Source organism: Phaenicophaeus curvirostris, chromosome 1, assembly GCF_032191515.1.
Source record: "Phaenicophaeus curvirostris isolate KB17595 chromosome 1, BPBGC_Pcur_1.0, whole genome shotgun sequence".
In the NCBI taxonomy this organism is placed as follows: domain Eukaryota; kingdom Metazoa; phylum Chordata; class Aves; order Cuculiformes; family Cuculidae; genus Phaenicophaeus; species Phaenicophaeus curvirostris.
The window spans coordinates 5,948,960-5,961,903 of record NC_091392.1 but is presented as its reverse complement, the minus strand read 5'-3'; the positions used below and the strand labels follow the sequence as shown (position 1 = coordinate 5,961,903).

Here is a 12,944-nt window from a genome sequence, read left to right as displayed (position 1 = left end):
TTCGAATAATTCAGTTCTCAAACATAAATTATGTAGCGTCTTGTGTTTAACTCTTGAACGCAGAGCGTAAGTGCTGAAAAACAATACTCAAAACTGAATGTTTTTCACACTAATACAGGCTCTGCTCTGTTATTTGTAGCATTAATGCTAATTTCTTGACTGGCACACGTGCGCGAAATAGCAGTTTTTATGAAAAATGAAGGAAAAAATGGAAGCTTTGGTCCATTATTACAGCACAGAGGGAAATGGGGAGGGGGAATGGCAAATGAAGGTGCATTAATTTTCACAGCATAAATGAGACAATAGATGTAAACACTCGCTTAGAGGAGCTGCATTATTGCTGCGCTATCGCTGCCCGCCGATATTAAGCTTTTTCAGCTGGTGGAGCATATGGCAGTTTCGAGGAAGGAACCTGGAATTTGGAATCAGCAATTCTTGGGCTTTAATCCTATTCCAGCTACAAATGTCTCCTCCTATCCATCCTCCTCTTGTTGCAGAGGCCCAGACCCCACTTTCCCCCGCAGTCGCATCATTTACTCTCTGTGCCTTGGTTTCTCCATACGTCTAAGCGAGGCAGATGAAGCAATTCCACTGCGCATTAGCAGATTAGTCACCATTCAAGCAGCTTTTCAAACACAGAGCTGTATGTAATTTCTTGAAAGAGCTCAACCTTTGAAAACCGAACACCTCTTCAGAGCACACTCCCCCTTCCCCCCGCAAACACAGAAACAAGTTGAGCTGGAGAAGGACAAGGATTGAGCTAAGGATTGCTGTGAAGCGTATGAGCTCACTCTGACATCACTGCCTTTCATTCAGTGAGTGACAAAGCAGACACCCCCTTCCCTTCCAGATCCCGTAGCCAAATCCAGCATGGAGCTCACATCGGGTCCCCTCTCCAGACCCTCTCCTCACCCCTTCCTTAATTGCCATTCTTTTAATCAACTTGCCCCCAGTTTTGGGCCAAGGAAATGCTACTGTTGGAAGCACTTCAAGGGAAAGTTTCTGAATGACTTCACTCTCTCTCAAGCCTGCAAGGCAGTATGAAGAGAGTTCAAATCCTCTGCTTTATTCCTCTCTAAGCCAATGAACATGCTCGGGATTCAGCTTATCTCTGGCATCAAAGCAAGTTTCTAACAGAGGCAGGAGAAACAGAGCTCAGCAATGGTGGTGCAAATTTGGATCTGGCTCAAATTGCTTCAGTGGAATCACTCAGGATCTTCCACTAATGCAAAGGGAAAATGAAATCTGGTCTAGATAGCATTAGTGAATGCAAATGACGTGTTCACTGTCTTTCACAAAGAAATAACCTTCCAGGCAAACCACGAGCCTGAAAGTAGTAGCATGGCTACTAGCAGAAAATACAGCGTTTTGGGTCATGTGGTGGGACATGAGCCTAACTGCTTATAACAGAGCAAGGAAGCCCAGCAGCTTAACTTTTAGTAGCAGACTTCTGGAGGGACACGTAGGGGGAGGGAGGAAGAACAGCAAAGTAAAGCACTTGAGCACAAGTTACACAAAGCACTTGGTCAGAGCTAACGAATGGTGTAAAAGCAGTAAGTAATTAAAGCAAAAAGCTGTGCATTTGGAGTGACAAAAAGTAATGGCCCCAATTCTGCACCATTTTACCACTCATGAAGATTTTGATTATTTATAAAAATCTGTCTTTTCCAGTTAGATCTAACATTGGAATCAAGTTTTGCATTATGAAGCTTCAACTTTTCAGTAGGGATATTTTTATTTACACAACAGTCTTTCCTTCATATTATTTTGAGAAATAAAACAGTTTGCACATAACCCAAATCTTTAAAAGAAGAAAATTCAAATATTGGTTAAAGCAAATCAATTACTTTTAAATACTGAAGTCTTAGGCGCTTGTCAGGGTCTCCCCAGTTCCACAGGCTATTGCAGCTGATCAGTAATTTTCAGAAATAAATGTCCTTTAAAATTAGCCCCGTGGAAAGGTACCTCAAGTGAAGCATTTCTAGAGCTTTCACTTGAAGCACACTGATATTATGTAAACTTGATTGCTATACTAAAACTTCCCACTCACCACTTTTTTTTTCCCTTCCTATTTTATGCCACTGAAGAGGTGATTTCATCCTGCTGTGGGTATAAGGCCTTGTTCCTTTTTACGGGTAATAACTCAATCTTTCCAAAAACAATTAGGCAGGTTTTTATGGCACAGGGAAGATGCTACATGTGATGGAGGGCTTTTAATCTGGAGGAACCCCCAAATTTGTTAATAACATGCAAATACTTGGGAGTATTTGCATAAATATAAAAGTATAAATCATGAACTTCAGGTCCAGTCCTGCATAGTGCTGGTACTAAGCAGGAGCTGCCCAGTACCATTTGCTCCAGCTGGGCTATCCATGCACTCAGCACTGTATTTAGCAAATACTACAGTAAAGTAGTAACAAGTAAATATTTGCAAGACCAAGTCTTACCATCCTGTTATTTATTTACAGCCCTATTGAAGAGCATCACTATTGATCTGTAGATGTTGCCTTTGTGCAGTGCCTTGTGCATATAGACACAAGACCAAAGCTTTTGTCAACCCAGTCCTATCTCAACTTGACAACAAGCATTGACTCTTTTTTTTTTCCCCCTCCTTTTTTTTTGCTGAACTACCTTATCTTCTCACCCGCTGATTGATTCCATCAAAACTCACTACCCAACAAGCAGAGAAAGTGAGGCACTGCACACACTGAGTGGAACTGATTTCCTACTATGCAGCAGGTGCATTATTTATGGTAAGGAAAGAGCACCTTTCCAAACAACTCTGGGTGATGAAACTTACTGTTATTGGATTTGGCTAATATATTATCTTCATGTGAAAAACTATAATCTTGTATGACTTAGGATACCAGCAATCACACATCTGTTGCTTTTGTCTGTGCTGCTCTATCCTCACAATGTGCAAATGCCTTACTTATGCAGGGAAGGGAAAAAAAGCCCACTGTAACAAAATGCCTCCCCCACATCCAAACCCACAGGAACAACTACTAGGAGGAACACTCTCTCATTTTTTATAAATTTGAGTTTTCTTCCCAGTAGGAAGACTGATTATTGTGAGAAATGCAGGATCAGGGAAGCAGATGGTGAGGATGGGCTGAACAGAGCAAAAAGCTGGGTCAGAAGGTGATGTTGAAAGGAAGCTCCAACTCCAAAAGCAATAGGCAAAGGCAAGTGTGAAGTTCTAATGTGGCAAGAGCAAGGCAAGAGGTTGTGTAAGGGACATGAAGAGAGAAAGGAAGATAAAGGAAGACTTATTTTCAAAACAAATTGTGAAGAAATTTGTGGGGGTATTACAATTTCTGAGTTAATCTACTGCACTTCTGACTAACTGCAGGATCTTCATAATGTTAACCACCATCTTCCCTTCTTGATCACTTCTGCCACGTGTTTTTCTTTTTCACTGCAAATTATTTGATCTCACCTTATGCTGAATTGTAACATCTTTAAGGCAGGAAATTTCATAGGTATTTTTAAAATTTTTTTCATTTGTTCATGAAATGCCTAGCATACATCTCACTCCTCAAAAATAACAAACAATCACCCTGATAATATGTAAAGTAACTATCTTTGATATCATTATTTCCTGCAAACAGAATCCATTAAACCTCAGACACGAAGGACAGAAAGAAAAGGCTCCCGCGGTAACTGTAAGGCATTCAGACACGTAGAAAACTGCACTGTGCCTGGTTTGGGGATCTTTTTTTCCCCCTCTAAATGAACAGTGTAATAATTGCCACATAGGTCAGATCAAAAGGTCTGCCTAGTCCATGATTCTTCTGCTGATAATGGCTTGTGATAGATGCAAAGAGAAAGAGCACGAGTATGGCAAGTGCAGTGTGATCCTTCCCACTTTCCAGCAACCAGTTCTTGCTACAGTTAAGAGCAGCATCCAAACTAAGATGTTTAGCACACTCACAACTGCTGACTCCAGTTTTTCCCCCAAATTCTCCATGTGAAAGGAACACTTAGAAAGTTGTATGTTCATTAGTCCCAGAGCTGCCTGTTAAATGGGCTGTTTTAAACAATTTCATAGATCTAGGGCTCAGTACAACAAACAGGAATAGTGGCTTTCTTTTCTGAAGTAACATATAAAACCCAACTTAGTTTTTAACATAGAATATTTCAGTTCAGTAGAGTCACAATAATTTATCTGCAACTTTTTGAAAAACTCCGGCACATTGATAACACAATTTTGTAAGGAAAAACTGCTAATAGGTTCCTAGGACAGGCATCTAGTTTGGCATCCTTGTGTGAGAAAGGCACTGTAGGAAAAATTTTGGTCACTTTGGATTTCTGTATTTGAGAGGAGGGGTTAACTGAGTTAAACGTACATTCATCAGCTGTGCACAGACAAATCTTGTATGATTCATTGGAGCAGCTCTGCAGAACACCTGATGTTGCCGATGCAGTTCTGTTAGTGTTTTGTTATTTTTAAAGGGGGTTATATAACTCTCTCATTAAAATTAAATGTGGGCTGAAATGATGCAGGCAGATTCTCAGGCTTTTAGAGTGAGCTTCTGCCTTGCAGTTTAGCAGAAACATTGATCATTTTTAGGCAGAAGAGAAGGAAAATGAAACTAAGAGGTTGTTACAGTTGAAAATCAAGTCTCTAAGAATTTAAGTTTTCTGATAATTCACCGTTTCCTTTCTAGAGGGCCTCAATTCTTCAGATGCTGACCTGCAGCTTCTAGGGAGAGCAGGTGCAGGATTTGAATCTTAAATTCAGTCCACAGCACAGCTATCACATCATCCACAGCTATCTACACTTACAAGGTTCAATTTCAGGATGATCTACATGCAGGAGCCCTTGCTTTTCTCTTCGTTCCTCTATTTGTCTAAAAGGGAAAGTAAATTCTTGCATTCTCTCTCTGGTTTTCTATCAGGTTTTTCCCCCTCCAGCCCTCTGCTCTGTCTTCTTCCCAGTGACACACTGTTGTCTGGCATCCTCAACGGCTGCTCTTGAAGATGACCTGCTGATTTGCTGCCATGGGAACTCCAGAGCAAGGACGGCATTTACCCCTCACACACTGAAGGGCACAAGCAACAGTTACGCATGCCACCCTTCTCACCCTTGCCTTCCTCTGTTTCAGAAGCCTTGCAAGGGGCATCCGGAGGCTTTGCCTTAAATAACCTGAGTGCTGCAGGCTCTCCAGTGTCTAGCAGCAGCCACTGCTCAATTATCTGTAGGAAAGTGAAAAAGTCTAATAGCATGTGCGAGCATGCAAATGGCTTTTCAAAACTAGTGGAGAAAAAGCTTAGGCAGCAAAGCGTAAGACTGGAAAAAAACCTCTCTAATGTAATGGCAGAAAGCGTTATCTTTGTATAAGTGCCATGTTTAACACTTCCTAAGTTGGTAAACCTATTCTTTTGAATCAGAGAGAGTTAATGTAAAATTAGGTTATTCTGCATGAGCAAGGGACACATCAGCCACCAAGTATGCTACATGGAGAGACAGGCAAGTAATTCTCTCTGTTCCCCACCTCTAAACACAATTTTGGGTGTTTAATTGAAATAGAAGGATCATTTTTACTTGGCTGCATTTTGCAGGGCAGCTTGTGATCCACGCTGTGTCAGTCTTGTCAGCGCACTGGCAGGTTTACAGACCTACAATACTTTCCTACAAGCATGGACTCATAAGAGCCTAATCCGGTAATGTGGTCTTAATGCATAATATAATTTCATGAACCACCTAGGAACTGAGTGCAAATTTGGGAGTCACTGCCTTCCAGAAATATTAATTTAGCTCTTAGTTCAGAAACCCTGAAGATGGATATGTCTGACATTAGCCCATGAAATGGTCACTGATCCTTAAGACTGTAAGAGAAAATAAAGTTGTGTGTGAGAACAGCTAAAATCCTTTTTAGATCCTGCTCAAGCTGTCTACTAGTTACGCTATCTCAGTCTCAAGACTGGAGTGGGGGATGAGAAAATTAGGGTCTAGATTAAACTTTACTCCAAATCTGAGAAAAATTCCTGCCCCTTTCCATCCAATAAAGATAGTTAACCTTCAGTGCATCATTAACTTGCCAAGAATGGTATTAAAGTGACTTTAATTGACACATTTGCTTCCGCTGCAGGGTGGAATAACATAAAAGCAAAACAAAACAAAACAAAAAGCTTTTTGCCACAGCAAGAGCGTTAGAGGGGAAAAAAAAAATATCCCGTTTTTATTTCCTCTGTGAGGATGCCAGCAGTCCTGTTTCATAAACTCCAGTGATTCATTACCATCCCAGGCAGCCAATCATTCAGCAGGTCAAGTAGAAATGGGCTGTAGAGCCAGCAACTCCTGCTGCCCTGATAATGCATGTCATTCCAGGCATGGCAACATGCTTTCTCAACAGCTGCCATTTTCAGTTACCTTTTCTATGGCTGACATACAAGTAAATGTGTTGGAAGCAGTAAAGCAGTCATAGGAAAGCAGTTCCAAAGATAAATAGCACCTGCACGTTATAATCTGTAATGTCATTAGAAAGCAAAGAAGAATGTGTCTGGAGACAGAATTTCTTTCTTCTGAAAGCATCACTTGACTTTCAGGGGGGTTGGGTGGGGGGTGTGTGTGTATGTGTGTGGGGTTTTTTTGTTTTTTTTCTTGAATGAACATCCAGGAATTTGTCTACATTAAAACCTTAATAGATATAACTTGGGGGAAAAGGGGAAAAAAAACCGAACAAAACACCCAGCGTTAAAGAAAAAATCTTCTCTCAATTCACTTGTGAGAAAGTTTTTGTATAGCTAGATTTTGCTTAAATTCAGACATGCTTACTTTAAGAGATGTAACTGCTCCAGTTTAGGGAAAAGAAAAGGTTTTTTTCCAGCCAGTTCTTTTCAGTCTCTATTCCTTATCATCTAAGTTAAATTTCACAAACTACTTTTTCAAAAACTGTTCTCTGAATTATAGGTAGTTGAACACTTTTTTGCAGATGGAAACTGAGTGGGACTTTTGAGGGCACAGAGCTATAGAAATAAACACCCTCAGTGAGAAAATACTTACACTTATGTGCATTTGTGTATACTGTGTACATATGCACACAGATAAATACCTTTATACTAGATACGGAGCATGGGTAATTTATGTACATGTACCATGTAAGGACTCTGTGCCTACACACAAATAGTAAAAAATTAAATAAATAGAACAAAAAAGAAAAAAACCCAAACCAAAACACTGTTCAAAATAACAGTGCTGGAACAAGATTTCAAATGGATAAGATTATTCATATTAATTTATGGTAATCTACAAGTGAATGCTGCAGAGATAGTACAGGTTATCCAAAATGCTACTTGCATTTAATGAGAAACTACCACAAAATATCTTCAAGACAGATTTAGTAGCAACTTCTAATACATGCCATGCTTCTCCTTTGGAAAAACTGGCTCTTGAAATACTAAAGGAAAGCCAAGGTTTTCTCTCCATATAAAATCCTCTTAGACGTCTTGCTTTCAGATTTCATCAACTTAGGTGTTTTCAGGGCTATAAGCAGTGAACTTTCCATCAGCAGCATCTTCAGCTAATTAACCCTCCTGATTACAATAATTAGTATTGATTCACTCCTGAATGACTTCTTAAGTATTCAAGCACAATCTACACTTGCAGTAAAACTTCTAGATATGAATATTAATTGAATGCTCTCCTTTGTTTTTTAGCCCCAAAGGTATAGTTTGCAATCTTATATACTTAAATTTGATAACAGAAACACTTCAGTTTTATTCTCATTTAACAAAGAGAATATTAACATGTTGATGTTAGAGATTGTGATTCATAAATCTGGAAAAAAAAATAGAGACAAAGACTCCAGGCTAATAAATAAATAGAATTCACTACCATTTCCTACGACAGTATGGAAAGTCGGTTCCCAGCTTAAGACCTATCCTGCTCTTGCTCTAACAGGTAGGACCAAAGAAGATCTTTCTTTTTGGCATTAAACCTGGTCATTGCAAGAACAAATAACAACTCATGTAGAGCCTGATTTAGCTCTTTTAGAGCTGTTGTGGAAACAGATATTGCCAAGTTTGACAACCGCAAGGCACCACATTGCTTTGTGAATGGCTAAGAGTCAAAACGGGTAACATTAAGGACACCTATAATGTTTATGCATAAGATCTCTAAACCTATAGAGTCTCTCAAAAGCCAGCACTTTTGTTAAAGCATGCTAAGAAATGGCTTCTGTTACAGATTTGCTTCACTTTCTTTGATGTTAATAGTAATTGTTATGGTTCAAAAAGCAATATTTCAGTAAATAGGCATAGAAAGGATTTTTTTTTTTAGTAAGGTTCACACAGAATAATTCAAAAATTACTCTTTGATATGAATGCAATATCGTAAAATATGATTGGAAAGGAACAAAGTAACTGGCAATCCAAGACAAAAACCTGTAGTATATGTATTTTATGCAGCATTTTATCTTAAAAAATAGGAACTACTGCAAGTTTAGTATAAACTCACCTGTGAGAGGAGCGCTTAGGAAACAGCTTTAGTATTTAGTCCTTAAAAGTGAAAGTTGGTGTCTGGTGCTGACTGCTACAAAAGTGGCACCCACTCTACTCTGGGCAATCAGAGGGGCATTTCCACATAATCGAGAGTGGGGAATTCACTTTATTGCCACTCACAAAGGGCAGAGGTTGCTAGAAAGCCAAGGCTGAAGGAGGATAACCTGATAAAAATCCCATACCCTCCAGTTCTGGCAGAGCAGAGCAGTTGTGAATGAGTTAATGTTTGCCTCGAAAGAAGTTCTTCTAAGAAAGTGAATCATAGCATGGCCCCTTTATATTAAAGACCATCCTTGCTTTCTACATGTTTATGCACAACACACAGCATGCAAGTGCTACCTGATAATCCATAACCTCTAGGCTTCTAGAATATTTTATGCAATATTACCTTTTTGTTCACGTAAACTATTTCGTATTGATTTATAACATCTCAACACACAAAGGAAGAAGATGCAACAACAATAAAAATTGCAAAAAAGCATAGCAAGTACTCAGAGTCTCCCCATAAAACACTTTTCTTGTTGAAAATTCATGCTTTAGAGAACTCTGACTGCTACAAATAAATAGTTATGTCATTTTTTTTGTTTTAATTAAGGGGTCCGAGAGACCCCTGAACCCATATAAATCATGCACTAGAATACGGTTCAAGAAAAAACATGAACCACATATAATTAACTTACCTAAGCAAAAAGTAGAAACCACTGATAAATATATCTTTTTTTTCTCTCAGAAAATGATTACAATTATTACTAAAAGTAATACATTTACTTAACATGTAAAGTATTTAAGACTTTAAACAGTTTGAGAAACTCCACAGACTGATGACAATTCATTTCATTCCAGACACAAGCTGCTGTCCATGTAGTAACTAAAAATTTTTCAAAAGCTTTATAACAATTTCTTTTCATAATGCATAAGGCATATGAGTACTCTGCCAAATTCAAACCCAAAGCTGTTAACTGTTAATGCTAAACTATGGCTGTCTAAACAGAAAGATAGTTCATGAAATGTCATCTGAATAATTTGTTAGATTTTGGGATAGGAATCATCCAGGTAAATTATTCAGCCTGACCTTAAAAATTCTAACGTATGCTAATAGCTGGATTATAAAAATGGAAAGTAGCATGGGCTCCCACTTTGAGATCTGATCTATCATTTTTATTGCATTTTCATTAGCTAAACAAAATTAGAAACAGTATCTTCAAAACAGCAGTTAAAGTTGATAAGATCAGGCATAAAATCAGGCAAGGGCACGTTCGACAACTATGTATTCACCAGATTGACAGAAGTATTGTAAGCTTTCAGAATCAGTAAGTTTTCTCATCACAGTTAAAGGAGAGGTTAGTAATAAATCTCCAACTTAATGCAATAGGCATAATTGTAAGATGCAAACCTCCCCCCTCCATGCACTATTAGCAGCAGATATCAAATGAAACAACCGTCACAAAACAGGCAATGCACTTCATATTCTACTGAATATACAAAACAATTAAGGGAAGCGAAAAAGGGGCTGAGAAAATGAAAGAAAAAAAGAACCCAAACCAACCCATCGCCAGACATACATTAAGCTAGTTTGACAGCACCATTGTTCAGCTGTCCCATTGTCAGACCAAAAGATGTATTCAATGCTACAATGTCTGCTAGCAAATAAACAAAAGACTACATTTTTCAAAGCGGGGTGCCAATTCTCGCATAATTCGGTGTGTATGTGCGTGTGTCTATGTGTGTGTGTGTCTCTGAAAAGAGTAGTCAATGCTGGCCCCCCACTAAACCTTGGAACGTTAAGAATATATGGGTAATCCCACATACAGGAGTATTTAGATAATTTTAAAACATCTTCAAGTGGTAAAGACTAGGTAGAGCATTAGTAACTATTTACATAGGCTAAGTGGAAATTAAAGTGGTATTTAGGGCACTAGCTCTAATATGGAGTCTCCCTGAGCTTTTTCCATGCTTATTCCATGCCCAGTGCATAATAATGAAGCAGGCAGAAATATTGCAAAGGAGGTGATAAAAGAAATACCAGCTCTCATTTAGGAAAAAAAAAATATATTTTTTTTCCTCACTGCCCTCTCCGTACATTTGTCGTCATACATGAAATGTGCGATTCTAACTAGTGGAAAATGCTACTTGCACACAGCAATGCCTGTCTTTTGCTTTAAATAGGGAAACTACTTAATACAGAGCACGGTTATAGTTGCAGCGGGCCCAGGCAACTCGAAAGCACGCGTTAAAACAAAGGAGACAACATACCTTAAAAGCAGCTCCTCATTTCTCATAGTAACAGCGGATTTGGGACAGCGCATGCTTTCTGCACCGATATTCTCAACAAAAGCCAGTTCAGAAGTGCGCTCAAACATCAATGCCACAGTAGCTACTCACTAATGGCTACTCTTTCTCTCTTTCTCTCTCTAGTCAGACGCTGAGTGGTGGAGCAAAGGGGCCCCTGCAGATTCACTAAGCAGAAATAATCCTCTCTGACAAGTTATGTTGTCTGGGCATATTTTACATTAATGCACTGTGCTGCCTATAGGGGTCTTGTTTGCATTCACTCTAGCCTAGCTGGTGTTAGCTCTTTTAATTACATCAAAAAAAAAATTTAGCAACACACCCCACCCCTCCTCTAAAAAAAAATATGTTTCTATATAATTGAAAGAAAAGGGGGAAAAATCTATGGGCAAATGAGGGGAGGGATTCCCCCTGTGGAAGGATTAATGCTTGATATAGATCTTTTGTTTGCCCTGCAAACTCAGTGGATACAGTGGCAAACAGATGCTGTGGCTCGCGAAGCTTGTGCACTTTAAGGGAACTGGGTTAGAGGCTCTTTCTGGGGCTCCAGAGTTGCAGCTGGAGCTCTTGCTCTCTCCCTCCTTCCCTTCCCTGTTCAAGGCTGAGTGGCTTTATGGGACCTGCCAGCTCACATCAGAGAGACTGGGGAGTATTAATGCAGGCACCTGGGCGTCTTCTTCAAGTTTTCAGTTTTTCCTATCAAATTTAACCCCTCCAGAACACAAGCCCCAAATTCCTCCAATTCCAACACCTCCAAAACACAATTCAGTTACCAAGTAACTGAATTTGCTTTAACCCAGATCCCTAGGCTTGGCTTGGGCAGAGTTCTTGCAGATGAGAAAGGGTGTTGCACTATTCAATGATTTACTCCCTTCCTACATATGAAAGGAACCATAGTGTGACACTTATTTCAGGGAAACAGCCTCTTTGGCCCTACTTGGACAATCTGCCACATAATTTGTAGAAACAGGCTGTGGTCTTGCCAGGGTAGTCAAGGAGCGGTTTATTTTCACATCTTGGTTTCAACTTCTGCTGTGTAGATCTTTAAACAATACAGCTACTTTAAAGGCAGGAGTATTGTTGGGTTTTTTTGGTTTTGTTTTATATTATTTAAATCTACATCAGATGCTCAAGTATGTGCTTCTTTAATAGACTGAAAAAGTCAACAAGACATTGATGCTTTTTTTCGGTCAAAGGCTTCTCTGCACCACTGTGACAGTAAAATGCATATTAAAAATTATTGTTATTACCTCTGAGGTCCTGCAAAAGAACATGCAAAACTCAATAAACACAAATGGTCCAAAACTGAGAACTACTCAGAAAGCCGAATTTCTAAGCTAGAAATAGATCAAGTCCTCAAAGCTTGAACTCAAACTTCCATAGACTTTCAGCTATATCTGTGGTTGATCTGAGCCTACATGATATATTGCTGCCTTAAAATATACTGCTGCAATATCCTGATGCAGTGCTACTGCTTCTAATTCCTTAAAAGAAGTTGGCATTTAGGGGCATGATCTTTTTGGTAAGCTTGAGTCTGGGAATGAAGGCAAAGAGGGAGCAATCATCAGTATAAATACACTGATAGCAAGCTCTTGCCTTCCTGATAGCAACTGTAAACTTCTATTAAGGTCATAAATTGTTTGCAACAAAGACAATCCTTTTGTTCTACACTTCTTGTTGAACACTGTGAGACTCTGAGCTTAGTTTCAGTCATTCTGATATAAAATCTGTCAAATGACCAAAAGACAAGCTAAAGAACAAACCTAGTCAATCTACTTCTAATGATGAAGAGAGAAAAAGCTGAAGACAGTAGTTTAGGAAACATGGTTATCATGAAGGACTGCAAGTCAAGAGAAGACAGGTTTCAATTTGCTTCCCTTTTTATCTACAAAACATAACTGGGATTCTAGTTGCTCTTGTAATAAAAAATAATAAATAACTTTAATGATTAGCAATTCAAACCAATTCCATATTAAAATGTCATGTTCCAAGGTCAACTGAGACAACATAGCTTATACTTCATGCTAAAAATATCTGAAGAGTCATGGAAGGCGGCCAGGAAAATACTCAGCCAACATGACAAATCCCATACCTCCTGCCCCAAATACAAAATCCATTACTACCATTTCAGGCATGGCCACCAGCACTCC

The 12,944-nt window shown here is 39.0% G+C and overlaps 1 protein-coding gene across 6 annotated transcripts in view; it reads right to left on the bottom strand.

Moving 5' to 3' along the window:
* The window catches only part of CELF2 (CUGBP Elav-like family member 2), a 378,130-nt gene that overhangs the window by 257,125 nt on the left and 108,061 nt on the right, over positions 1 to 12,944 (bottom strand). For 2 of the 6 annotated variants that reach the window (XM_069870053.1, XM_069870151.1), the window contains exon 1: positions 10,759 to 11,067. The exons of 1 other annotated variant lie outside the window; for it this stretch is intronic. In XM_069870053.1, coding sequence (XP_069726154.1) covers positions 10,759 to 10,865 — 107 coding nt within the window. In that variant the 5' untranslated portion in view covers positions 10,866 to 11,067. Of the gene's footprint in view, positions 1 to 10,758; positions 11,068 to 12,944 lie in introns of those variants that run through there. 3 more of the 6 variants (XM_069870403.1, XM_069870246.1, XM_069870491.1) reach the window with 3 other exon arrangements.